The sequence below is a fragment of the Oryctolagus cuniculus genome, chromosome 4 (assembly GCF_964237555.1).
Source record: "Oryctolagus cuniculus chromosome 4, mOryCun1.1, whole genome shotgun sequence".
NCBI lineage: Eukaryota > Metazoa > Chordata > Mammalia > Lagomorpha > Leporidae > Oryctolagus > Oryctolagus cuniculus.
The window spans coordinates 143,659,932-143,687,918 of record NC_091435.1 but is presented as its reverse complement, the minus strand read 5'-3'; the positions used below and the strand labels follow the sequence as shown (position 1 = coordinate 143,687,918).

Genomic DNA, 27,987 nt, shown 5'->3' with positions numbered 1-27,987 from the left:
TGAACCACGAGTGAAACTGAACTATCTAAGGAAAACATTGTGAGCAAACACCCGAAGCCAAGGCAAACTGTCTGATTAGCCGCGCTCCCCTCGGGCGCGCCGGGCGCACACCTTGGCGGCTGCAGGGCGGCTGAGGCCATGTCCACCACCGCGTACCAAGTGGTGGGCTTCCTCCTGGCCGCCCTGGGGCTGGCGGGCTGCATCGCCGCCACGGGCATGGACACGTGGAGCACCCAGGACCTGTACGACAACCCTGTCACCTCCGTGTTCCAGTACGAAGGGCTCTGGAGGAGCTGCGTGAGGCAGAGCTCCGGGTTCACCGAGTGCCGGCCCTACTTCACCATCCTGGGCCTCCCAGGTAGGCACCGGGCGCGCCCTGGGGCAGGACCGGGCGAGCACGCAGGAAGGGCCTGGGCTGCGCTCCTGCCTCTGGGCGTGACCCTGGCAGCTCCGATGCGGAATCAAAGGTGTGAATAACAGGAGAGGTTGGCGCCTTGTCAAAAAGAGCAAAAGTCCCGCAGGCGAGAAATCAGAGAAGGCGAACCCAAGCGCCAGGCATTGCCAGGAAGGAGGCAGGCGGGGTGGGAGGGAGAATGGGTCCACAGCGCGGGGCACGCTCCTAATACCATGTTTCTCAAGGAGAAAATCCCTTGTGTGCATCTCTGCGTGGTGTGTGACTTGAACTTCCCTCCACACACCTGGGGGTAAGGGGAGGGGTGCATTTTTTTTTTATAGCTGGAAAAGTTTATTGGGAGCTAATTTCATTTCATTTTGATGCAATTAAATTTGCTCTTTGAAAAGTTGGAGTCTCTGTAGGTGCCAAAAAGAAATCACATGGCTGTTAAATTATAAAGATCCTTTTTCTCTATTTTTGTTGAAAAGGTCTGCTGTCCTCTGTGTGTTGGAATATAATTACACAGCTGTAATTACAACATTATAATAATGTCATAATACAAATATAATTACAAATGTGACATCCTGTCACCCTAGAAGATGAAATAAGTTAAACCCCTGCCTTTGAATCCAGATAATTGTTTAAAATAGCACAGCCTACCTGCCTGCTGTTTATTGTGGTTTCCTTAAAACCAAAAAATGAAAATAATCTATCAAGCAATCAGAGGCTCTGAGGGGTGAGCAAGATGGGAGTGTGGTATCAAAAGAGGAGGGATGCTAGATTCTGCCTCTCTGAAGCAAATGCCTCGCAAATAGGAATTTGCAAAACACATTTGCAAGAAATTGTCAAGAGGCTGCGGAGTCCTTGAAATTGTGAAAAGTGACTCAACTCATTCATCTTCCTTTTTCAGAAGGAAGTAGAAGATAAGTATCAGAGTCAGAGAAGGGGGTTATTTATTCCATTTTGCAAAGTCCCTCATTGTGGGACCAACAGACATCCTGACTCCACGCCAAGACCCACGTAGGGAAGTGAGGGAGGTAAAGCCTACCAGAGGAGAGGGAGCCCAGAGGATGAGGATTCTCAGGACCACTTCCCAGGGTCCCACGCACGCACAGTGTCCGTCTCTGGATCACTATGGATCAGTTGCCACACTTGGGGACCCCAATATACCACTCTCCTAAATGGCCAAACCCCATTGCCTGCACTCTCTAACTTGTCCCTGCTCTTCTACTAAGGGATCGCACCCTCACAGCCCCTCTCGGAATCTCTCCTGTCACCCTTGATAGCTCTGCTTCACAGAGCAAGATCTACCGCCCCACCCCACCAGCCATCCGAAGGCCCTGCGCCATCCTGTCTTGGACAGGGCCCTGGTGGTCAGCCACTCTCCTTCTGACCCCTGTCACCTCCTCGGCTGATTTATGCTGATGTCCTAATCCCCTGCAAAAATCTTCCCTTGATCTTGTCGTTGTCAAGTTCTGTCCTCTCTGGGTCACCGACAGCAAAATTAAGACCATGTGTTTCCACCACGCCCCACTCTGAACCTTTCTCCATCTGGTTTCTCTCCTTTACCTCTGTTTGCTCCTTTGACAGCGGCATGGAGTCGGGGGAGTCTTCCAGTCACCAGTTCCTAGTGCATCTCCCTAGGTACTTCAAAACCCAAATATCCCGACCATGACTCCCCACTCACTGCTTAACCAAGGGCACACAGCACCCTGCGGCTTCCCTCACCTGCCTCTTACCAGGCCTCTTTCCCCTCCAACGTCTTTGCCTCTCCTCATACTATGTTCTGGGCTTGGTCTTGGACACCGCTGTTCCCAAAGCCCCTGTTTCAGACAGATCCATTTATTCATCCTGCCATAAATCCCACAAATTTCTTTTCATACCTACTGAGCAACAGGAACTAGAGGTTCAGGGCCTTTATCAATCAACCACCCTCTCTGCAAATCTTCCCCCAAAGCCTCCTCACACCCCCAAATTGGATAAGCCTCCACAAATGTCTGTACCAAACCCAGAGCACTCACAGCAGTAGCATGTTTGCTTGAACTTTGTGCATGGCTCACAAGTCTGAGAAGTCTGGCCGCATACCTACAAGGGGCCTTGTCTGCAGCTGCAAAGCCCAGGGGAGGGGACAGGCGTGTGCATGACTATCAAAGCAAAACTACCATGTGGCGGCGTGGGGCTAGGACACAGGTGTGTGGAGTGCCAGGAGGAAAGGGGTTAAACAGTGGGAAGAGTGAGAGGGGGAATGAGGGTGGGGTTACTAGGGAGTTCTGTCTCATCTGAACTTTAGCTGTTCCAGTGATACTCAGTTCCCACCAGCGCGGTCACAATAGCTAACCCGGTTCCCAGCATAAGAGCTGGGAGAGTGAATATTCAGCCAATGGTTGATAAACTAAATAGAAACAAAGAATATTCTGTCTTAAGTGTGTATTCAAGCCATGTGAACTAAAACAAGTCAAGGGTCCCACCCCCACCCTCCAGACAGTAGATCGCCTTTGCACTAAATTTTTGCCATCATGGCTCTAGGTAGAAAAAAGATCTTGTTCTTCCCCTGCCTGAAATTGATTCGTTTGCTCATCCAACCGTGTAGTCCACAAATATCTTTTCATGCCTAATATGTAACAGGAATTAGAGTTTCAGGGCCTTTATTAACCAGAGGAGTTACTGTCACCTGCTTCAGCTGACAAATACAAACATCCCAGGGCCTAACCCCACAGAAGTCTGCTTCCTGCCCACTGAAGCCCACAGTGGGAGGAGCAGCCTCCTTGGTGCTACACTCTTCAAAGTGGCCGGAGTAGGAGGAGAAAAGCTTAAAGAAGGCACCACGGCTCTTCACTGCACCTTCCTGGAGGTGACACATGTCCCTCCCACTCAGAGTGCACTGGCCAGCCCTCGCCACATGGCCCAGGGAGCTGGGAGATGTAGGACATACTAAGTGAGCTCCTGCTGCCTCTTGACAGTCCCTGCCTGGCTGCACCGTTCCCACCATGCTAGTGTCAGTCCTGCTGGAAATAATGAATACCTTTGAGCACCAAATACTGAAAACCAGGAAGAATGCCAAAGACACACACCAGGGACTCCCATTCAGACAGGTATCTGGAATCCCTCCATGTGTAGAAGGTGGTCTGATACAAGATCCACAGCACGCGGTTTCAGAAGCTGGGCATTTTGGTGGGAGACGCCTGGAAGCAGAAGGCGGTGGGGTTTGAGGTGAGCATCTGTGTTGTAAAATGTTCCTGCACTTAACGGCAGAGGGATGGAAATATGATCATGAGAGAAAAGCAGTTCCAAAAAGTAAGGAGGAAAAAAGAAAGGGAAAGTGGGGTAGAGAGAGAGGGAAGAAGGGAGACAAGGAAGGCGGGGAGGAGGAAAGAGATTAGGGAGAGCTGGGTGCTTTGATTCCATGTCAGGGACCCCTGAGATGTCTCAGACCCACCCAGGGAGAGACGCTGAGCTCTCTGAGGAGAGCTTTAGGGCACAGGGAGCTGGCAGGAAGGACTGTCCCCTCTCACATCTCGTGAACTGTGACCGTGAGTGTCAGGACCTGCAGCGGAGCCTCTAGGACTCTTGTCTGTCGTAAGCTGCAGCCGAGGACGCCGACACGCCTGCCTTGCCTCTCCCACATTGCTCACTGCTGGCCACAAAGTCATGGGCAATTGGCGCCTGGGAGTAGCATTGCTTCTGGGTGCCATCTCCCAGCTATGCTGTGAAAGAGCAATCTAGTGGCCGCACACTTGGCCCAGTGGTTAGGAGGTTGCTGGAGACACCTGTGTCTCCTATCAGAGTGCCTGGGTTCCAGTCTTGGCTCCACTCCCAACTCCAGCTTCTTGCTAATGCACACAGCAGGTGATGGCTCAAGTGGCCGGGTACCTCCACCCACATGGGAGACCTAGACTGGGTTCCCAGCTCCCAGCTTCAGCCTGGCCCAGTCTTGAACATTGCTGGCATTTGGAAGCGATCTCTCTCTCTTCTCTCTCTCTCTCCTCCTGCTCCTTCCCTCCTCCAATAAATAAAAAAAAAAAAAAAGAAATGAAGACTTTTAAAAAAAATTCTGGGCTGAGCCAGCATGGGAACCAGGGGACAGTTTCCAGTAGCCACCACAACGGCGTTCCCCAGTCCTGCGTGCCTGGGTGAAGGATTCTACTGAAAACCAGGGAGAAAACGTCCCAGGTTTGAGTCTGCACAAAAGAAGATGCTTTAAATTACTGGCAGTTGTGGCCATTGGAGGACAGAATGGGTTTAGGAGCAGCCAGTCCTCGGGCAGTAGGTGTGGCTACACTATAAACTGGCATTTGAAATACAAATGTGTGTTGGGTGACTTAGATTTGGCCAACTGGAGTAAGGAATGGGCCGGAACTAGGAGGCAAACTCAAAAGCTGATTGCAGCAACGTACAGAAGTGGAGCAAACGGGAGGGAGAAGTGGCAGCATGGCACAGGGACACTTAGGGGGCCCCTGGTGCAGCTGGAGGAGTAACACTGACCAGCCAGGCCCCGATGCCTGGAGAGGACGAGTTAGCAGCAATAGCTGCTGAGAGCATTTCCTTGAGTGTGACAAGGGCTTGGGAAGAGGGACCTGCAGCGGAGTTGCTGGGTGAAACTCCTGGTTAAAGAGGAAGGCTGCAGAGAGAGCCTAGAAGTACCGCCCTCCAGCAGAGAGGAGTGAGTGCCTTAGAGTGGCCACGGAAAGGCATGCTGCACATACCTAGACTACTTGAGCCAACAGTCAGAAGGATAACTCCCGGGTATTAAATTCCTCCCAAGTACAAGCTCTTGGCTTGCAGAATTCCACTTAACGTGTCATCCCTCTGACAAAGACCATATCATTCTATTTCTATCTTACGACCATAGAATAACTTAATTCAATTCAAGAGGCTGCATCCTATAACCTACAGATAAGCTAATGAGTAGATGGTGGCGGTATCAAGACTTTTTACAGCTCTGTGTGACTGATGGTCCAAGACAGCCTCTCGTTCTGGGGCACAGTCAATGCACGGCTCTGGGGACAGCGCCCAAAGAGAAAGAGAGCCATTACTTATTGGATGACACAAGGACTCTCCAATTTAATCTTCACAGCCCTGCAAGGGAATGCTTCTATGTGTTACCTTTGTTTTTAAGGGCAGAAACTGAGGCTGCGGGGCGGGACAAGGATAACTTGTCCCAAGCCCCTGGAGGGAAGATGGAAGGAGCAGGATGTGGACACGAGGCTGAAAGACTTCCAAGCCTGTGTCCTCTGCCCCTGCCCAAGCCCTGTTTCTTTTCCAGCTAGGAATGGCTGCCGTGGGATTGAAGGCAGCAGTCTGGACTTGAGCTGGAGGGAAGCGGAGGCTACATCACACACTGATCCACACAGAGCAATATCGCTAACTGTGCACAGCTAGGGCCAGCAAGTCTAAAGAGTGGGTGACTTGCACATCACTCCGATTTCTCCTCTCTCGAGGTAGTGGGAGAGCAGAGCAGGGGGCACCCATGGGCAGGGTGGAGAGGAGGCAAAGACCCGGCAAACAGATGTGCCTGGCTCCATGATGATACCACAGTCGAGTCAGGTTTTCTCTCGTGTATCTGCAAACCGCTGGGCTGCATTTGGTACAGTGGCAGGCCCCACGTTCAGGGGCATGTGAGCTGGAACCAAAGGCCTGGGCTGGCTACCTCCATCCCTTGCTCTTACATTCCCCGTCTCTGAGATGTCTCACAACAGGCACTTGTGTGTATATGGTCTGCAATGCGTTCACAAGATCTGGACCTTGGCCTTGGGGAAATGTGTGTCTGTACCCCCCAAAGCTCTTGAACAATTCAGACACTGGCCCTTCCACATTTTTTTCTTCTCGAAAATCAAGCACCTTTTATGGAAGCAAATATCCGAAGATTCAAATCTTTTTTTTTTTTTCCTTTCTCACACCTATCTCACTTGTGTTCTGATCACTGCACTATTTCTCAGCCCCTCTGCAGGCACTGAGGGCCTTGATTTTTTTTCCATATGACTAGCTACACTCTCACCCCCCACCCACACCCCTTCCTAACTCAATAACAAAAGCCACTGGGAGAGTTAGGGAATTTTTCATCAACCTATCAATCATATTTACACACACTCGAATTAAGGCTTTTAACAAAGCCACATTTAACTAGAGAATAGTTCCCCAAAATCTTAAAGAAACAAATCCATAAGGGAAAAAATGAGACTAAAGTTTCCTTTCTAGAGGAGCTGCCCTCTTGATACTGATGGAGTGTTTCTGTGTTGAGCCAAGTGCTCACAATCTCATGAAACCAACTTATCTTTCCCCAGTTTACACTGGAAGAAACTGACCCGGGAGGTGAAGCAGTTATAAGTTAGTTATAAAATTAAAACAAGATCCAGGGGAACCTCTTGGTTTTCAGTCCAGGTGCTTGCTTTCTTGTTGAAAGGAAAAGTGCTTCAGCACAAGCATGCCTGTGTAAGGGTGTAGAAAGGTCTCAGCATGTATGTGTTGTCCTACATGGTGTACAGACAATACATGGAACTGACTGCGAGTCTGCAAAGCCCAGCAGAATCTGGAACTCGGGGATGAGACGAGGCTTTGTGCCTGTTTCTCAATGGGCAAAGCTCAGGCTCAGGGCTCGGACCCCACACTCAGCATGTGGCTGTGGCACTTGCTGTTTGGTGGCGTGGTCACCTCCCAGTGCCGTGCCCTGGGGTGTCCTGCTCAGCGGTGCACCAGTTCTTGGAGAAAGACACATCATCAGGGTGACGTCGCTGGGTCCCACCTTGGAGATCGCCTGGGTCAGTTCCTACTGCTCTGACAAAAAACACCTTAGGCTGGGTCATTTGTAAGCAATATAAGTATTTCTCGCCATCCTAGAGGCTGGGAAGTCCAGGCCCAGGGCACCAGCAGCCAGTGTCTGCTGAAGCGTGCTCTCGTCAAAGACGGTGCCTCTGGCTGCATCCCCACGGGGTAGAGGGGACCACCACTGGGTCCTCTTTGACAGAGAGGAAAAGATACAGACCCCCTCAACCCTAAACCAATCATGTGACCTAATCAGTTCTTCAAGACCCCACCTCTTAGCATAACTGCCCTGAGCATTAAGCTTCAACGTGAATGTACGCATTCACACCACAGCAGAGGCGAGAGGGAAGGGCAGTGCAGATGCGAAGCTTCCCCCTTGGCCTCACCATCAGCACCTCCCCAGCTCCAGTACTGGCCAGACCTTGCTTCTCTCTTTCCTGGTCTCCCCTCCTTCCTCAGTGCCATCAGGCCCAGGCCTTCCTCTTCCTCCTCTCCACAAACCTTCTTCCTCTCTTGCCCATCACAATCCTGCACCCACAGGAGTCTCAAATCCTCACCCATGTTTTATTGCCTTGTGGGAGGACTCAGGGATGCCTCCAGGCAGGGCAAGCCAAGGCTGTGTGGGATGGGCCAGGGGAGGGGAGAAAACTCGTCTGTATGGAGCCTGATCCTCAAAGCATCTCTCTATGGGAGATTTCTCTGTCCCCTCCAGAAAGCTCAGCCGCAGTGAGGTCAGATGACTCCCTAACAACGCGCCCCTGGCATCACACTCTCCTGTAGGATTTCAGGAGCTGCACAGCCCCTCCCTGCCAGGTCCCTCGCATCTCAAGAGAATCAAGTCTCTTGCAACTTCTTTAAAGAAGCTTTTCCCTGTTGGGCCTCTCCCTCCCTGCCTCTGGACCCCTCCACCAGCTCTTCCTGCCTTCAGCTGGAGGCCAGGCTCTGCCTGGAGATGTTTCCCTCCCATCCCCCTGCCCCACGGAGACCCCTGCCCAGGCCTTTGACTGCTAGTGAGTTGCAGTTTCATCAACCCAGTGGCATCAGTCCCTGGGAGCTCTCTCCTCTCTCAACTCCTCATCTGCGCACCTCCTCCTAACGCCTTTTATAGGGAAGTTCTCTCATCTTACTCCTTGAATTACTGAACATCCAGATGAAAAATCTCAGAGGCCAAAACTTTCCTGTTTCTTGAAAAGCTGCCCCAGGTGGCGCACAGGTGCGAGGGGGCTTGGGGGCGTTGAGAACCACACGGGAAGGCTCCTCACCTGTCAGTCCGCAGCTCCTTTGGGGGAATAAGGTATTTTGCAATAGGGAGAGAACACTGAGTTCCCTTTTTTGTATTTGCTTCTTCCAGCCCTGAATCCTGCCCGCCCCTCGGGTCTGATAACGCCTCATTATTCACTGGGAGGAATGCTCGGCACACCTCTGGTGCAGGGAATCAGGCTATAGAGCCACTGACTCACCTGTTATCAGTTGATAAGCCCAGACCTCTTAATCAGAGCATTGAACAGGAGACAGAATGGCGAAAAGAGAAACCTGCCTGTTTGGGGTGAGGGGTGGGAAGGCGGTTCTCTGCTTAGCTATCTGTGCAGGAGGAGGCGGATGCCAGTTGGCAAAATCTCTCAACTCAAAAGGAAGCTCATGGCCAGCGCCACGGTTCAATAGGCTAATCCTCCGCCGGCGGCGCTGGCACACCGGGTTCTAGTCCCAGTCGGGGCGCCGGATTCTGTCCAGGTTGCTCCTCTTCCAGTCCAGCTCTCTGCTGTGGCCCGGGAGTGCAGTGGAGGATGGCCCAAGTGCTTGGGCCCTGCACCGGCATGGGAGACCAGGAGAAGCACCTGGCTCCTGCCTTCAGATCGGATCAGCATGGTGCGCCGGCCGCAGCGCGTCGGCCGCAGCGGCCATTGTAGGCTGAACCAACGGTAAAGGAAGACCTTTCTCTCTGTCTCTCTCTCTCACTGTCCACGCTGCCTGTCAAAAAAAAAAAAAAAAAAAAAAGGAAGCTCAGATCACCAGCGTGCAGCCCCTTGGCAATTAGTACTCATAGGGTGTTTCTAGCAAGGAGTCATGGGGAGCATTTTCTACCACTGCTTGACACCTGCCCCCTCACATTTCCTACTCTCAGAAGACCACACACACACACACACACACACACACTGTTTTATCTTTCCCAGCTATAGGCTAAAAGAAAGGGGTGGTGCAAGCTGAAAGGAGGTGCTAAAAAAATAAAAAGGAGCTCAGGGTCAGGGTGGACCCCTGGTTCAAAGCGGAGTCAGGGTATGGCAGAAACCCAGAAGTCACATGACAGCAAGAAAGAAGCCAGACTGCACCATGCAAACCTGACCCAGGAGAGGCAAGAGAGCATCTGAGAGCCCGAGGCAAAAACTGCCCAGGAGGCTGGTGTGGTGCACTGGGATGAGTTGCCACTTGCAATACCAGCATCCCATAGGGGTGCCAGTTTGAGTCCCAGCTGCTCTGCTTCTGATCCAGCTCCCTGCTAACGCACCTGGGAAGGCAGCAGAAGATGGCCCAAGTGCTTGGACCCCTGCCACCAGGGGGCTGCTGTGGCATACTGGCAGCAACTTTCCAAGTCAGGCAAGGCCTCACCACTTTAGCGGCCCACCTGCCAGCATCACGTGGTGCCTGAGACAGCAATGGCAGGAAAGGCCACAGACCTCAGCCACAGTCATAGCACACACATGACAAACATTAGAACCACCCTAAAGGGAGTCAACGACCTCATCCTTTGCTGAGGATCATGAGTGTAACTTTTCATGGAACGAGAAAGGGACATCTTAAAATCCTACTTGGTTAATTCTTATGGTTTGGTTAGTTGCTTTATTGTGTTTGCATTTTAACCAGATGCTTCTCAAAGAGACAAAAGATTTTATTCTCTGGGTAGCTTCAGGCTTAAAATACAAATAAGACCTAGAGCAGTTTTCAAAACCTCTAGCGGGTTCACAGGCAGGTTTGTAAGAAGGTTTGTAAAAAGATTTGTAATGAGGTTTGTAAGAAGCCGGTGGAAAGAACATGGAAGTTCCCTTCTGTTTTCTCATCTGTCCAGTGTTCTGGCCATGACATCCAGAACCAGCACAGCCTTAAGAAAACTTCCTGAAGGCAAAGGCTGCCCCACAAGTGTCCTCTGGGTGTCTGCAGAACCACAGGTGTAACTCACAGTTAACCTGTGTGTGTTAAAAAGGCCTATAAGGGGCTGGCACTGTGGAATAGCAGGTAAAGCTGCCACCCACAATGCCAGCATCCCATATGGGCTCCAGTTCAAGTCCTGGCTGCCCCACTTCTGATGCAGCTCTCTGCTATGTCCTGGGAAAGCAGTAGAAGATGGCCCAAGTGGTTGGGCCCCTGCATCCACATGGGAGAACTGGAAGAAGCTCCTGGCTCCTGGCTTCAGATTGGCGCAGCTCCAGCCATTGCAGCCATCTGGGGAGTGAACCAGTGGATGGAAGACCTTTCTCTCTGTAAATCTTCCAAATAAATAAATAAATCTTTTTTAAAAAATAGGCCTAGAAGCACACCATTAGCCACTATGCCACTATCACAAAGTATTTTTTTAAAGACCTATTTATTTATTTGAAAGAGTTACACAGAGAGAGAAGGAGAGGCAGAGAAAGAGAGAGGTCTTCCATCCGGTTCACTCTCCAAATGGCTGCAATGGCCAGAGATGCACCCATCTGAAGTCAAGAGCCAGGAGTGTCTTCCAGGTCTCCCACATAGGTGCAGGGGCCCAAGCACTTGAGCCATCTTGAGCCATCTTCCACTGCTTTCCCTGGCCATAGCAGAGAGCTGAATGAGAAGTGGAGCAGTCAGAACTTGAACCAGCACCCATAGGGGATGCCGGCACTGCAAGAGGCGGCTTTACCCACTATGCCACAGTGCTGGCCCCTATCACAAATTATTAACTCAGCCACAGTACCCCCAAGGTGGAAAGAAATTTGCAGTTCAGGATTCCTGGAAAAAATGCAGTCTTTCCAGACTGTCAACCACTTGAAAGCAGAGATTATTTCTCAAGAGATTTTGTACTTCCTGCAGTCTTGGGCAAAGGGCTGGGCAGAGGTCCTGGGCTCTGCAATACTTGACAAATGAACAACTGAGTTCAAGAATATGTTAATTTATGGCTGTGAGGATAGCAGCACCCGCAGGCGTGAATCCACGAGGGTGAGCTGGCAGCTCCGCTGATGCCGGCGGTTATTTGAGATGGAAATCTTCCATGGGGATGGGTGGAAGTTCTCTTGAGAGTCATGTTTCCAAATCATCTCCCAGGACAAGTTTTCCTTCACATTATTTTCCGAGAATGCTCCTTTGTACGTTGTGGGCATTCATTTCAGGGGCTGACATCTTATGTCTAGGTCTCCAAGCTTGGAGGAGTCACTGTGTAAGGAGCTTCCCTCCAGATCCCTGGGCCTGGGCGGCAGCCAGACCTCCACCTGCTTTTCCAGGGCATTGGACCTCAAAACAATGTGCTAGGAGACAGTTCTGGGTCTGACCCAATTTTGCCTTTCCCTTGGTATGTGTCCTTAGCAGATACTTCACTTCTGACCCTCAATTTCTTCAACTATAAAAAGGAAATTATATTATCCACATTGCTGAGTTTTGTATGTGGATTGCCTAATTTTTTGATGTCTGAAAAGCCCCTACCCAATAGCCGTTAATCCAAAGTAGCAGGGGGCTATAGCAAGCAGGGCAGGACAGAGCTTTCTGTTTTGCTTAGAGCTCCTCTGACACTTTTGCCTCTAGCAGTTTAAGCAGATCCCCCCATGATCACCTTCAAGGGGAAAAATATTAAGTATTTCTCTTCTTTTCCATTCTCAAATTGTGGTTTTGTCTGGACATTATTATCTTGTCCTCTTGAGGGTAGGAGGGACAACTCCTTTGCAAGGATCCCACAACCCTTGTTGTTAGAACTTTGCAAGATTTTCACCCATTTGCATGTCTAGCAAGTTCCTGGCTTGTTCTCTAGGGGCTGTGAAATCCCCACTAAGGTTTTGCTTCTGCCCTTTTTTAAAAAAACGTCTTCCTGAAAAACTGCTCACCAAATGTGAAAGGGTGGTTACTGCCTCAGGTGGAGATAATGAGTTGCTGGGGCTTTGCCCCTGTTTATGGTTTTCTATGGGTTCTGAAGGTTTTGCAGTGAGCGCTTATTGCTCATAGAATTAGAAAAGTGTTCAGGCTGGCACCGTGGCTCAATAGGCTAATCCTCCACCTAGCGGCGCCGGCACATCGGGTTCTAGTCCCGGTCGGGGCGCCGGATTCTGTCCCGGTTGCCCCTCTTCCAGGCCAGCTCTCTGCTGTGGCTGGGGAGTGCAGTGGAGGATGGCCCAAGTGCTTGGGCCCTGCACCCCATGGGAGACCAGGAGAAGCACCTGGCTCCTGCTTTCGGATCAGCACAGTGCGCCGGCCGCAGCAGCCATTGGAGGGTGAACCAACTGCAAAGGGAAGACCTTTCTCTCTGTCTCTCTCTCTCACTGTCCACTCTGCCTGTCAAAAAAAAAATAGAAAAGTGTTCAGCTATTTCAAGCAAAAGAAAAATGCTGGCCTTTCCACCTGCTCTGACACCACACTGCCAGATGTCCCTCACATCTGCAAGGGGCTATAGCAAGGCTCTGGCCATGCCCTTGCACCCCAGAGGGATGGAAACTCTGCACCCACACTCAGGCTTGAGAGGTTAGCATTTCTACACACTGCACACGTGAGAACTACTTGACTCCAAGTAACAGAACCACAACCTCAATTACCTCAAATGGGTAAGAGCTTGTTTTTTAATGATGATGCTGGGGTAGCTGCTGTAACCCAAGGACAGAATGTGTCTGGGCTCCAGGAATAGCTGGCACAAGGAGCTCAAACACTGTCCCCCACCTCCCCTTGGACTGCTCACCACTGGACGGGGCTCCCCAGCTTTCTCCAGCTGGTGAGAGTCATGGATTCCCAGGACTGCCTCTCACACTCTCAGCCCCTGGAGAGAGGCTGACCTGATGCTGTCAGTATCAGAGTACAAGCCTTCTCCATAAGGGTCTCAGCTGCCCAGTTTGAGTTCGGGGCCCATGCTGGATTCAGTGACTGTGGTCAAGGCACAAGATGTGGGGTTGTGGCCTAAAGATCAGGGTCAATCATGCTGCTCAGAGTGTGGCCTGAGGACCCTGCTGGCCCATGAGCTGCCTCATCCTTCTGAACAGTTCTGCTACCAAAGTTAACGATAGACATTTCTACACTTTTCTAAGAATTTGACATGTCTGTAACAATCAAGTGTGTGATTTTTTTTAAAATTTTTTCCAGGGCATCAATTTTTGACAGATTTGAAATTAAATTGTTTTCAAGTTTTTTTTCTTTTATTTACTTATTTATTTATTTGAAAGTCAGAGTTACACAGAGAGAGGAGAGGCAGAGAGAGGTCTTTCATCTGTTGGTTCACTTCCCAGATGGCCGCAACAGCCGGAGCTGTACTGATCTGAAGCCAGGAGCCAGGAGCTTCCTCCAAGCACCTGGGCCATCTTCCACTGCTTTCCAGGCCACAGCAGAGAGCTGGATTGGCAGAGGAGCAGCCAGGACTAGAACAGGTGCCCATATGGGATGTCAGCACCTCAGGCCAGGGCGTTAACCCGCTGCACCACAGCACTGGCCCCTGTTTTAAAGTTTGAAAAGCACTAGTGTAAGTTAGACAGGACAGCTCCTTCAAAAATCATGTGCCTAAGAGAGGAAGGGTGGATACACTGGATGACTAAAGCAATGGGCACCTACCACTAATATCTCCACACAGTTCCGTGGTTCAGCTCCATTAGACCGACCTGCACCAGGGTCCTTGCTCCCTGGAAGACACCAAGGACTGATCGTGTTTCTTGCAAAAATCATTTTACTTGCAATGGACACAATTGGTAACCATCTTTCTCCATGTTAGCATAAGCTCCATGGGAATAGAGACCATGTATGATCTGTTAACAACTTTTGTCCTGTGCCCTCTTATGCAGGCTCAATTTTAAAAAATGTTGTGATGAGTCACTACACTTTAAGAATGCACTAGAAACAACCATGGGGTATTCTGGGATGGAATATTCTGGAACCTGCTCATGTCTGGAGATGAGGTCCCTGCAGGAGATTCCCAACATGACCCACAGCTACCACTGATTGCTAGGAAGGACACTGCTGGTGAACCATGGTCATGAAGAGAGGCCTGGTGTTTGTATACTGATCTTGCCATGAACATCTAAAACCCACAGTTCACCATACCTTAGAGGTTCCTCTTGCAAAGGGACAAAAGTGGAGTAGCCCTGGTATATCACTTAGTGCTTTCCTTATACAAGTGTGCTAGAAATTAATACTTGGTTCTCCTCTGAGCTCATATGGAAAGACAAAAAAAGAAAGTGTTTAGATTAGAACTCGGAGCTCCACGGTCTTACCATAATCCTCATTGTAATTTTGTCTGTTGCCTTAGACAAGTCATTTTTCCTTTCTGAACCTTAGAGCATCAAGGTTTAGAATGAGCAGACTGACGTGGGCAAATTCCAAGGGCTTCCCAACTCCAAATGTCCATGACTTTCTCACTCTGTAGACATCTGTGTGTACCCTTCATCAGTCAGAAGATGGTGAGTGAAGTGTTTCGTAGTTCCCACAGTCCCCCATCCTTTGACAAAGACAAGGTGCGTGGTTCATGGGCTTAACGGATCAGAGGTTTTGCGGTGGTTAGCTGAGGGTTCTGTGTTTGTTAAAGCAAAGCATACTGGCCCGTGGTGAAATGGGCTCACTTGTCTGCTGCTTCTTGCCCCTTGTCCCACAGCCATGCTGCAGGCGGTACGGGCTCTGATGGTCGTGGGCATCGTCCTCGGTGCCTTTGGCATCCTGGTGTCCATCTTCGCCCTGAAATGCATTCGTATTGGCAGCATGGAGGACTCTGCCAAGGCCAACATGACGCTGACCTCCGGAGTCATATTCATCATCTCAGGTAAACTCAGGGCTTGGGGTTCCCATGCTCACACCCACTTCTGAGAATGTCCTAGCAAAATCGTCCTGGTGGTGGAAACGTGGCTCCTCTCCATGACTGAACACTGGGATTCCAGATTGAATGTAGAGGTCCTACCACACCTTACCCTTCGCCACGAGATATGTAGAAGGCCTCTTTCTGCACTCACACAAACCCTTCCAGAATTAGTGAGATAGGAGATAAGTACCTGGCACATTGTCTAGCACATGGTAGGAATCCAATCATTGCTTGTATGGACCAGTCTGTAACAAATGGAAAATTCTGAAACTTGCTCACCTAACTCATTTAAGCATAAAGTGCCTCAGAAGTATTGTGATTTCTTTTTTTTTTCTTTCTTTTCTTTTTTTTTTTTTTTTTGTGACAGGCAGAGTGGATAGTGAGAGAGACAGAGAGAAAGGTCTTCCTTTTCCGTTGGTTCATCCCCCCAGTGGCCGCTGCAGCCGGCGCACTGTGGCTGGCACACCACACTGATCTGAAGCCAGGAGCCAGGTGCTTCTCCTGGTCTCCCATGCAGGTGCAGGGCCCAAGGACCTGGGTCATCCTCCACTGCACTCCCTGGCCACAGCAGAGAGCTGGCCTGGAAGAGGGGCAACCGGGACAGAATCTGGCACCCCGACTGGGACTAGAACCCGGTGTGCCGGCGCCACAGGCAGAGGATTAGCCTATTGAGCCACGGCGCCGGCAGAAGCGTTGTGATTTCTAACAGCTGACTCTGGGGCTCTCTTGTTTTCTGTTCACAGGTCTGTGTGCAATTGTTGGAGTGTCCGTGTTCGCCAACATGCTCGTCACTAACTTCTGGATGTCCACAGCTAATATGTACAGTGGCATGGGTGGGATGGTGCAGACAGTTCAGACCAGGTAACCTCCTAATCCATGTCTCTCTAGCCCTTGGCAAATATTGTCCTAAGAATCTGATTAGACACATGTGCCTAATGTGACTGTCAGCGCCCGAAACAGCAAAAATGTATCAGAGGCAACCATGCCATATCATCAATCAAGAGCGATCTGTAAATTCATAAACTTCAATTTCAGTGAAACAGCCTTGGTGATCTGACTTGAGGCTGATCTGACATTGGCACTGAAAAGCGGTGACAGTTCACAGTATTTATCTCACACTCTTACACAGGCCCCATTGTGGTGGCAATGAAACAGGCACTATTAACTCAGGCATGTAAATGAACATCAACCTCCATCTACCGTCCATAATGGGGACCCAGCTAGGAACAGGTAAAAGCTTGAATAGAAATGAGCAAGATGCAGTGTTAAGTGCAAAAAAGGGATAGTCCTTCCTTGCACAGCTGTTTCTTTATCTCATTCATTAACTCAATCATTCTACAAAGGTTGTAAGCACCTGCTGTGGGTTGGGAAGTGTTCATGGGGCTGGGGACACAGACAAGGTCCCCACTGTCATGGAGGTTACAGTCTAACACAGGAAGATGCGACCCCACTGTAACTGGTGCCTGAGGAGGGTAGAACTTTGGAAAGATGGGAAAGCAATACCAACATCTGCACTGGTTTAGTCACCTCAAACACACGGATCCCGTACCAAGCACCAGAAAGCAAAACCCTGAAGGAGAAAGATCTTGTTCCAGGACAGCAATAACAGATATCACACCTATGTGACCCACCTGTCATCTCTGGGGTGGAGGCACTCCCTTGGCCTTTCTCTGGCCATACCAGCAGACAGGGGGCCAGGGGTGAGGATGTGACAAGCCCATTGCTGTCCAGCCCCTCAGAACTCCAGTCTCATCCATGTGTCTTCTGTGTCTCCAAGCTGGGAAGATGATTCCCCTAAGCTTCCCTTCTGCTCCGTGATTCTCCCATGGCCCCTTGGTTTCAGAGGCAGCTTAGAAGTAGGCTGAATAACAGTCCAGTGTGCTGGAGACTTCCCCAGTTCTAGCATTAAAAGTCACTTGACCTGGGAACCTCCTCCCTGTGGACAGAGAAGAGTGGTTTGTCACCGTACTTAGAAGGGCTCGCAATGCCCAGAGAATCTGGATGCCTTATGTCTGCCCCAGCCCAGAGGAGCCTCTTACCACCCACCTGGCATGCCCCTCTCTCACACAACCTCCCTCGTACCTGCCCTGTCCCTTGGGCAGACAGCTTTAGTTGTGGGCTAAAGGCTTCGAGATCCTGAAATTCCTCCTTAATCTTCTCTCTCCGTGGATGGGCAGCTGTCTTTCCCCTTCCATTTTCTTACTTTCTCTGCCTAGACGTCATACAAGAAAGATCTTGGCAGTCAACTCAACAGGGCTTTGGCTCCAGTATCTCATTTGGTCCTAATCTCCCCTCCTCTCCTGCTCCCTTACTCTATCACTGCTGTGCTGTATGCAGGGTTCAGCCTAAGCCCTGGAGCAGGGCTACAGACTGCCTACCCTCTCACTGCGCCCAGCCTGCAAGGAGTTTGTATCAGACCAGACACTTCATTTATATTCTGAATTCATCGCCAACTTTTAAAAATGGGAAGTGTCACAGGCTGGGTTCCTCAAAAACAGATCCTGAGAAGAGACTCCATGTTGCATCTGTTTATTAATGGGGGGCGGGGCACTGGTTACAGAGTAAGGGGAGCAGTAGCCAGGCAAGGGTGTGATGAGGGCTCATCCCCAGGGAGTTGTGCAGCTTGAAGCACACTCAGTGTGGTCTCCACTGCAAACCGGAGAGCTGGGCTTCCGTGCCCGTGCCCTGGTGCCAGTCGCCCTCTGGTCATGTGAGCACAGTGGCTTCCGGAGCTGGACCAAAGCCAGGCCTGCAGGGAGTCATGAGGTCCGAGAAGTAAAGGCAAACGGGTGCACAAGCTGGGGAAACGACACACAGAAGTGGTTAAAGGGGTAGAGCACCATTGGCGTCTGCTACACACACACAAACACAGCCATGCACATACACACAGAGATATGCACACACACATACACATGCACCCGTTTCTCCAGCTTTGTGCAAAATAAATCAGAAGATCTGACAGCACAGTACCCTCATTCTCAAATGACAACCATCTCTAAGCTAGAGGCTGGGGCCCTTCAACAGGGCTCACACAATCCCAAATGCTCCCAAGTGGCCAGCGCTCAGACCATTTATTATCGTGCATATGAGACTCCCCCTCCCATATATTAGTGTCAGGAAGATGGAGGTGGGCTGTTGGCCTAGTGGTTAAGATACTCATTCCATATCAGGATTCTTGGGTTTGAAATCTACCTCCAGCTCCTGACTCCAGCTTCCTGCTAATGCAGACCCAGGAGGCAGCAGTGAGGGCTCCTGCTCCTTGCATCGGAGCCCTGGACTGAGTTCCTGGCTCCTGGCTTCAGCCTGGCTCAGTCCTGGGTGTTGCAGGCATTTGGGTAGTGAACCAACACATGGAAGATCTCCCCTCTCTCTCTCTCTCCCTCTCTCTCCCCCCCCCCATTCTCACTCTTGCTCTCTTCTATCTCTATCCCTCTCAAACTATTCTCTTATATGTCACTCACTTCATTCATTTATGTTGCTTTCCTGTCTCAGCCAAGAATTCAAATTTGTTATCCTTGACTCACAGAATTTAAGTTGACAGGGACACCTTGCTCCCCATACACGGATTAACAATGAAAATGTTGAGAGAAGATTGACCTGAATTGAATCCTGACAAGGCCATGTCCTTCTTGGGTCTTTGGAGAAATTACTTAGCTTCTCATTCTCCCCCTCTCCCATCCCAGGAACTACTGAAAGAATTAAATGAGGTGGTGGTAAAAAGTGCTTACTGTAGTATCAGTAAGGGCTCCATGAAAGGCACTGATTGGTTGTTGTTATCACCATGTACAATATGCAGCCACTCTACCCTATAGGGGTATCAAGGACAGGCACTCTGTTTCAGGATAGAGGAACCAGGGCTGGCTCCAGGAAAGCCACTCAGAAGCCCCCCAGCTGGACCCCCAAGGAGCAGGCCTGCTGTTTAGCCCCCAGCCATGCTGGGTTGGAGGAGGTGGTGGAATGGGGGTCTTTCATTCTAAGGTAGCTGCACTCAAACCAAATATGGGTGTTTTCTTTTTTTTCCTAGTCCAAAGGAAATAAAGTAGCCTACAGGTAAATTTTCTCCCAGAACTTCTTCAAGGGCTAGTATCAGCCAAATAATTTTGCCCTACACATTCCTCTTGGTCATGAGGCCTATGTGGTTTACTCAATCCTACCAAGCTGTGTGTATTTCCCAAGCACATGGGAATTATCATATTTTCATGGCTTGCAGAGGTCTGCACAGATATTGCTGTCTTCCCATTGCTGGCCCAGCGGTATTAGCTCATGTAGCAGATTTCAAACATATTAGCAATGGTGGTATTCTACAGTGGTCCCCGGGCTCTACAAGAAACAGAAAGGGAAACACCCAAAGGGAAGGCTTCGGCCATGCTGGGCTCTCCTTTTCTGCAGGACTCTTGCAGATGGGGGTTGTTATCAGCTAACACTGAAATACCCACTGACAGCCTAATAGTTTTTGGTCACTGAGGATCTGGGGCTATCCCTCTCCACTATCAAAAAATGCCCACCCAGAATCACAGCCATTTTGTTCTTGGAGGATTTTGTTTCTCAGTCCCTGATGTGACTGAGTCCTGTTGGAGGCGGATCTCACAAGGGAAGGGTACCAACTCTGCACTCAGAATGCCTCCGCTTAGGAATCTAGTGGGGGCTGAGACAAAGGCACCGTGCCAGAGGACACGGTGCCCTCTATCCCAGTGCCAGAGGACAGTAGCAGGTGCATAGCAGCAACTCAACAAGTGCCCATTGAACAAATGAGTCATCAAATGAATGAAAGCCTGACAGGTCACTTCAGCTTAGTTCTTCCAGAAGATAGTTCTCCTACCTACTTGTGTGGATGGTTGCAAGGTGTAGAAACCTTTGTTTTTTCACTAATACAATGAAATACCTGAGGCTGGTGACTCTGTGAAGGCAAGCAGCTTGTTTTGGCTCCTGGCTCGGAGGTGCAAGGTCAAAGGGTTGCCACTTCTTTCTGGAAGTTTTAAGGCAGCATGGAGTATCACAAGACAAGAGTCGGGGGGTCCACGTGTAAATCTGTGTCTGTCTGGTCTCTCCCTCTTATACATCCAAAATATCTCACTCATGAGACTCAACCCTACCGACCTCCTAGCTGGATTAAGTCTCCATCCTTTTAATACATATACATTATTAATAGCAAATATTGTATATAGCAAATAATAAATTATTTGGTTTTTAATACCACACGATGGGACTGCATTTCCACAGAGGAAGCCTTGGAAAATGCTAAAACCTGCTCCTGGGCCCACCGTGAGAACACAAGGATCAAGAAATAACAACTCCATCTCAAACTTCTCTTGCCAAACATTCAAGAGGGGAGGGTTACTCCAAAAGGGGGACCAGGGGAGGGGCCGCAGCGGGGTTCGGTGGGCGGAGCATGGGGAGTTGCAGCAAGCACGTTCACTTCCGCTGTCTCCTCACTCAGGTACACCTTTGGTGCAGCTTTGTTCGTGGGCTGGGTGGCTGGAGGCCTCACCCTAATTGGAGGTGTCATGATGTGCATCGCCTGCCGGGGCCTGGCCCCTAATGAAACCAAGTGAGTCTCCCCGTTAGAGGTTTTGTTAATTCAGAGTCCATTTCCACATATAACTTGGATCCCAGAATAATTCATCTAGGTATATGGAAGAACTTTCTCAACCAAAAGTTTATTAACTTTCTCTTTTGTAAGGAACTTAAAGAACACAACCTAAACATTTCAGGCTGGGCAAATTTAGGTGTGATCCTATTTGAAGGGGAAAAACTACACACTTCTGGTTTCTTTGGAGCTCCAGCATACTGTAACTCAATCGTTGTCAAATCGAGCCAACCCCCTCCACATACCCCATTGCGGGGAAGGATGCCTCTCTGACAACATCCAAAGACACTCTGGTGGGGGAGAGGAGGGATGGTACTAGCATCTCGTGGGCAGAGGTCAAGGAGGCTGCTAAACACACTACAAAGCACAACCCAGCCCCAACAATGAAGAAGCATCCATTCCACATTGCCAGTAGCACCGCTGTTGAGAGACACAGTGATCACTGCACAAAAGGGCCTGGAGCTGGTACAGCTGGAGTCCAGTGCGGTTCTGTGGCCTCCAGTAGTCAGCTGGTCCCCCGCAGCCTCTCTCCTAGCCCCTGTGGGTGGCTCTGACAAAATCCCTCAGAGTGGGCCATTTATAAGCAATCAACATGTATTTCTCCTGGATCTGGAGATGGGGAAGTCAAAGACCAGGGTGCTGGCAGGTTTGGTGTTAGGGCTCATCTTCAAGATGCGGCCTTTAGGCTGCATTCTCCAAAGAGGGGCCACGCTACGTCCTCGCCTGACAGAGGGCTCGGAAAGGAAGGAGTGTTTGCCCTTCGACACGGAGCCATTTCACGGGGCTCCTGTCCATCATGAGGGTGCAGTCCTCATGATTTAATGCCTTCCCAACAGGCCACCTCTTCATGCCACCCCTGTAAGGATTAAGTCTCAGCCTGAACTTCAGAGGGGGAGATTCAGACCATAGCAGCCCCTGTTACCTTGTCCATAAAATAAGCAAATCGCAGAAAACGGGTTGCATGTAGGCACTTTCCAGCTCACAAATTCTATGATTCTTTGCCAAATACTGTTTTTTAGACGTGGTGTTTGGGTTCAGCTTCATTTTAAGTGACTTAGGGAGAGTGCTCACTAGTCACCAATACTGGCTCAGCAAGGCTCTAACACAAAACAAGGATTCTGCTCTACTGCAGAGGCAGGAAAACCAGTGTCCCAAAGGCTAGGGCGACCACCTGTCCAATTTGACCAAGATCAATGCATTCTGGGGACAGTGGATTTTCGGTGCTAAAACTGAGTGACTCCAAGGTAAATGGAGAAGCTGGGCCTCCTACACTCACAATCATGGAATGTTTCTTTTTCTTGCAGCTACAAAGCCGTATCTTACCACGCCTCGGGCCACAACGTGGCCTACAAGCCAGGAGGCTTCAAGGCCAGCACTGCCTTTGGATCCAACACCAGAAACAAGAAGATTTATGATGGGGGTGCCCACGGAGAGGATGAGGTACAATCTCATCCTTCCAAGTACGACTACGTGTAATGCTCCAAGACCTCCCGGCACGGGCAGAGGAAGCCCCCAAAGAGAGCACATCCAAAACATAAGGAGATTCCACCTTGAGTCTTTGTTGCTTTGACTCCCAGCTGGACGTTAGGAACACACTCATTTCACCTGTAAGGAAGACCACATGGTCTTGGCCACACTTGTGTCTCTCTCTCAACATTCCATCCCCAAACGGCTGAGTCCCCATGCGTGAATGAGAGGCAGTAGTTCACATTTTCCATCCTCTACTCCCTTCTTTGTAACCTTTCCTACCTGATGATAGTAGGTTGTCTGCAGCCCTATCTGACACCATGCTGATTGACACAAGCTCCCCCACTTCCATCTTTCCATTCAATAAGCCCATTGCTGATCTATTTCCCAGCTCATCCTCAAGAAAAAAAAAATTGAAAGGAAAAGAAGAAAGTAAACCAAAAGGCATCATTTTCTGCTGTTTGATGGTTGCCACCCCCATTCCCAACTGGGTTACTAATAAACACTACTTGAAGAGGAGGAGATAGGGGAAGGATATCTATAGTATCTCCAGCCCCTCCTCGGGTGTTCGTACTCTGTGATCTCAATGGGTGCCAGGCCAAAGTGATTCTCAGGTGGAGGTAGCCAGCCCCTTCTGCTACTCCCAGCAAGGCCATCCCGGGGGTGTCCTGAGCTCTCCACCAACGTCCTCTTTCGGCACAGGGCAGAAATTGTCCCTACAGAAGGGAGAAAATTAGCTGTTCTGGTTATCTAAGTCCTAGAACATAGTTAGAATAGTAATACATTAAAAATAAAATAGTCTCACCTTTGCACATTGATAAAGGAAAATGAAAAAAATGAGTTATTTGATATTGTCTATGTTGTTCCTTAAGTCACACCCCTAAGTCTGAATTTCATGAAAAGCTCTTTGATCCTAATTCTTCTCCTACGAGGTGTCCATGACTCTGATTACACATAATAAAAAGTGTAACTCATGTAAAAAAAATGAAACACAGCAAACCCTAGAGAGTAGGTTAGAATCAGTTCTTCAAAAGCAAAACAAAACAAAGAAGGTGAGCATGAGTTTAATGGTGTGTTTCCATGTGACTCATGCCCACACATGCATGGCCACATGTGCTGCCAGTTGAGCTTACCGGGTAGAGCTTACTGGGTGCTGTGGTCATTTGTGTTATTCCAAGAGTTGTTCCCTTCACTTAATTCATGTTGAGTGGTCTGCCTGTTGGATGCCCAGGCAGAATCGAAAGCCTTTGCAGCCACACGCCTTCCCTGTGCTCACGTCCCTGACCTTTTGAGCAGAAAGACTAAAGCCTTTTTTCCAGGGCTCCCAGAATTCCATCTCGGCACCAAAGCCCCTAGGAAACCTAGGGAAGGGCAGTCTCTAAAAAGTACCAAATCAAGAGCAGCATTGGTGCCTGGGGGGGACCTGGTCATTGGGTTATTATTTGGGGGAAAATGTCCTTACATCAAATGGTACACATGAAAGTGCCCTCCAAGGGGACTGGTGAATACTCATGGGGTCTCCAGGCCGAGTATCGTGTGTCTGGGGTAAGACCAGATCATAGCCCATAGTAATGAGTTGTGTGCAGCAAGAGCAAGAGCAGTAAAGCCATTATCCCTTCTCACCGAGACAACCATATCAGAGACAGCACTCACAGAATCATTGCCTGTAAAAGACGAACAAGGAAATCAACTCAAGAAAAAAAGTGGGTGGGGAGGAATGGGCAATCTATGGCAGGGAGATTGTTGAGGGCTCTCAGGATTTGAATTAAAGGTCATCCCTTTGGCTTGAAGGTCACTGGGCACAATGAGCTCTCCCTTCTAGCACCACAAAGTTCCCAGTCAAGTCTGAAGCCCTAAGTTGTTACTCAGCTGGGTTTTTAGTTAACACATTCTCTATCAAACACTGAAGTGTCTGACAGCCTCTTTATGATTAGATTGTGCTTTGGAGTTTCTTGGTTTTGCTCTTATTTTATATGCATTGAGTGTTGAGCTGCATGTTTTGTTACCTAAATATTAAAAACACTGTTATCTTCCATTTGAATAGCTTCTACTCATTTTTCCTAGGCTTGGGCAAAAGGAAGCAGGACGTTTCAATTCCTTAAATCTGAATGCATATGCCCGGGTGTGGGTAGGCTTGCAGAATCTGTGTTTGCTCATCAGCAGCCTGGATGACTGGAAGCCAACTGGGTATGGATCCAACCCAGTTAGTGGTCTCTGCACATTGGGAAACCATATTAAATTGGGGTTCCCAGAGCAACTAGACACGAAGCATGGGATCCAAGCACCAAGTGAAACCTGTCTGACTGCCCATGGGTCAGTAAACAAGAGAGCCAATGCCTTCCCTCTTGATGCTGACAAGGGTTGGGTTGGCCAGTCCAGTACCCAATACTTACTGAGGCAGGGTCAGGCTACAGAAACCACGTGAGCTGTAGAGTCAGAACAGCCCAGCCTCCACTCCACTCCTTCCCAGCTGTGTTAGTTTAAGGGAAGTGCAGAAACCTTTCTGAGTCTCTGTTTCCTTATCTACAAAGTGGGGGTGATAAGAATAATGAGATAATCCAACTAAAGGACCTACTGAAGTGGCAGACACCCAATCTGAACAATTCTACAACAAATGGCATTGGCCTATGAAACTGGAGTATCTGAGGCCAGCACTGGTTTTGGGCACAGCTGGACCAAGCTTGGGTCATGGTCAAGACTACCTTTCTCGCCCGTATCTCAATTGTGCTTTCTTCTCTGTTCCTTTACTTCTCAAGAGGATTGTCCCACGGGGTAACGGTGATGGCTGCTTATATTTCTAAGCATAAAGCCGTCTTTCAGACAGGAAATCTAGCCAAAAAGAGCTGTTTTCTGATATCTGTAGGAGAAAAAGTCCTGATAAAAGTCACTGGACTATTGGAGTCATGTACCCATCCCCCAATCTCTTCCTACAGCCAGAGCAGTGGCATCTAACTTGGCCAAACCTAGGCCCGCAGTTCGACTGTGATTTGTCAAAAGCCCCAAAGACCATATTCTAAAAGCCACGAGTCCTCAGAAATCAGGCAAACTTGTTAGTTTGATATGTTTTTAAGATGTATTTATTGCCGGCGCCGCGGCTCACTAGGCTAATCCTCCGCCTAGTGGCGCCGGCACAGCGGGTTCTAGTCCCGGTCAGGGCGCCGGATTCTGTCCCGGTTGCCCCTCTTCCAGGCCAGCCCTCTGCTGTGGCCAGGGAGTGCAGTGGAGGATGGCCCAAGTGCTTGGGCCCTGCACCCCATGGGAGACCAGGAAAAGCACCTGGCTCCTGGCTCCTGCCATCGGATCAGCGCGGTGCGCCGGCCGCAGCGCGCCGGCCGCGGCGGCCATTGGAGGGTGAACCAACGGCAAAAGGAAGACCTTTCTCTCTCTCTCTCTCACTGTCCACTCTGCCTGTCAAAAAAAAAAAAAAAAAAAAAGATGTATTTATTGATTTATTTGAAAGTCAATGTAAGAGAGAGAGGGGAGGGGCGGGGTGAGGTGGGCAGGGGAGAGTAAGATCTTCTCTTCCCAAATATCCTCAACAGTCTGGGCTGGGCCAGGTCAAAGTCAAGAGCCTGGAATTACATTCAGTTTCCCATACGGTTTCTGGGGCTCAAGCTCTTGAGATGGCTTCCTGTGCTTTCCCGGGTGTATTAGCATAGAGCTAAATTAGAACTGGAGCAGCTGGGACGTGAGCCAGCACTCATAGGGGATGTCAGCATTGCAGGCTGTGACTTAACCCAACACAATGCTGGCCCCAAAGCAGTATTCTCAGGTTGAAACTGAACTCTGAGAAGAGCTTCAGTTGTATAAATTTGAACCCTCTCTGACCAGTTACCAAATAGCATATTGTACAGAAATGGAGGATCTGAAAGATTACTCTGGTTCTCAAAGAAAACTGAGAGCGGGCATTTGGCATAGAGGTGTGATGTCTGCATCCCATACTGAAGTGCCCGGGTTCAAGTCCTAGCCCTGCTCCAGACTCCTGCTTCCTCCTAATGCATACCCTGGGAGGCAGAAGGTGATGACTCAAGTACTTGGGTCCCTACCACCCATGTGGGAGATACAGATTACATTCTTAGCTCCTGGCTTTAGATCTGTAGTGAACCTTTGGGGAGTGAACCAGCAGATGAGATCTTTCTCTCTCTCTCTCTCTCTCTCTCTCTCTCTTCCTCTGCATCTCCCTCTCTCTCTCTTTTCTACCTTTAAAATAATTTTAAATAAAAGATGACTGATTAAGACCTAAAAATGTCAAAGAAGAAACATTACATTCAATTCAAATAAGTAACATTATGAAAGTGGTTTGTAGAAAAGTGTCCTCAATTACATAATTTTGAGCCACTCAAATTTATATTTCCTAAAATTTAGGGGTATTTGGAAGACTCCTTGTGCAAAGAAATGGATGAACCAAGTCATGAGTACACACTCATAATATGTCCAAAAAAATCCCCGTAGCTGACGACTGAGGGCCCACACTTGTCCACCCTAACACCCAAAGCAAGGAGTTTCATCAGTCTTTCTGTGAGATGCCCAATTCTTTTTTCTTGGGCATTACCCAGCCCCCTCCCACCTCCACGAGACATTATGTACAGTCAGCTCTGCACAGACGTAATGCTTACCAGGACTCCTGGTATCTCCAGGCTGATGCATCTCACAGGAGGAGCACTGCCCTGGGGGTCAGCAGCCTGGCCTTCCCGTCCTGACCGCATCGCTAGCCAATCATGTGACTTTGCAAGGTCTGTTACAGTGAGCCACTGACACGGTTTCATTATTCTTTTTCTTTACTGAGTCCCTGTGGTAATCAGTACTGTGTCTAGAGCTTTACAGATGTTATCACTTGGCCTCCAACCTGTGACCAATCTGGGTGCTCCTAGACACTCAGCAAGGATCACACTCACACACATTCATACACTCACACACTCACATTCTCACATGACCCTCAAATCACACACACATGCACTCACATTTTCACACCACCTTCATCCACGTTCTCACACACACACTCACACTCACACACTGTCACACATGCACACATGCACGTTCTCACACCACCCTCATACTCACACACACACACACTCACACATGCACTCACATTCTCACACCACCTTCATACTCACACACACACACTCACACATGTACTCACATTCTCACACGGCTTTCATCCACACTCTCACACACACATTCACACTCACACACTGTCACACATGCACACACACACATTCTCACACCACCTTCATGCTCACACACATTCACACATGCACACATGCACATTCTCACACCACCCTCATACTCACACACACACACTCACACATGTACTCACATTCTCACTGCCTTCATCCACGCTCTCACACACACATTCACACTCACACACACATTCTCACACCACTCTCATACACACACTCGCACACACATGCACTCACTTGGATTCCCCCGGCCTCATCAAGGACCAGAATTCCTGTAATTTTTCTCTTCTTAGACATTTGCCTACTCCCCACGACTGTGTTGGAATGATTCCATTCCTCTCCACTGAGGTCAGGCTGGTTTTCCATTCCTCCCAATCCACAGTTGGAAAGTAAAGGGTTTGTTCAATGAGCAGGTGAAGTGGGAAGAGCTAAAGACAAGCAGAGGCCCCAGGCAGTTTGGCAGACAGTGTGTGGTGGAGAGAAGACGGCAGCACCATGCTTGAAGTCCACCTCTACTCCATTCTGAAGTCAGCGCATCTATGTGAATGTTTCTCAAGTTTCTAGCAGTGATGCTTTTCAGCCTGTGCACTGCCAAAACACTGGAGGCAGCTGCTGTGCC

The 27,987-nt window shown here is 49.5% G+C and overlaps 1 protein-coding gene and 1 long non-coding RNA gene across 2 annotated transcripts; one reads left to right on the top strand and one right to left on the bottom strand.

Annotated features, from left to right (window-relative positions):
- On the top strand, window positions 1-24,229 carry CLDN18 (claudin 18). Its single transcript, XM_017346667.3, has 5 exons — window positions 1-358; window positions 14,934-15,098; window positions 15,878-15,995; window positions 20,572-20,682; window positions 22,026-24,229. Exons 1-5 carry the CDS (start codon window positions 139-141, stop codon window positions 22,195-22,197), a joined length of 786 nt encoding a protein of 261 aa, XP_017202156.2. The 5' UTR covers window positions 1-138; the 3' UTR covers window positions 22,198-24,229.
- Window positions 17,648-27,987, bottom strand: LOC138849504 (uncharacterized). Its single transcript, XR_011388392.1, has 2 exons — window positions 27,606-27,987; window positions 17,648-17,932 (listed from the first exon to the last, which is right to left on the bottom strand). It is a non-coding gene; the product is annotated as an uncharacterized lncRNA (long non-coding RNA).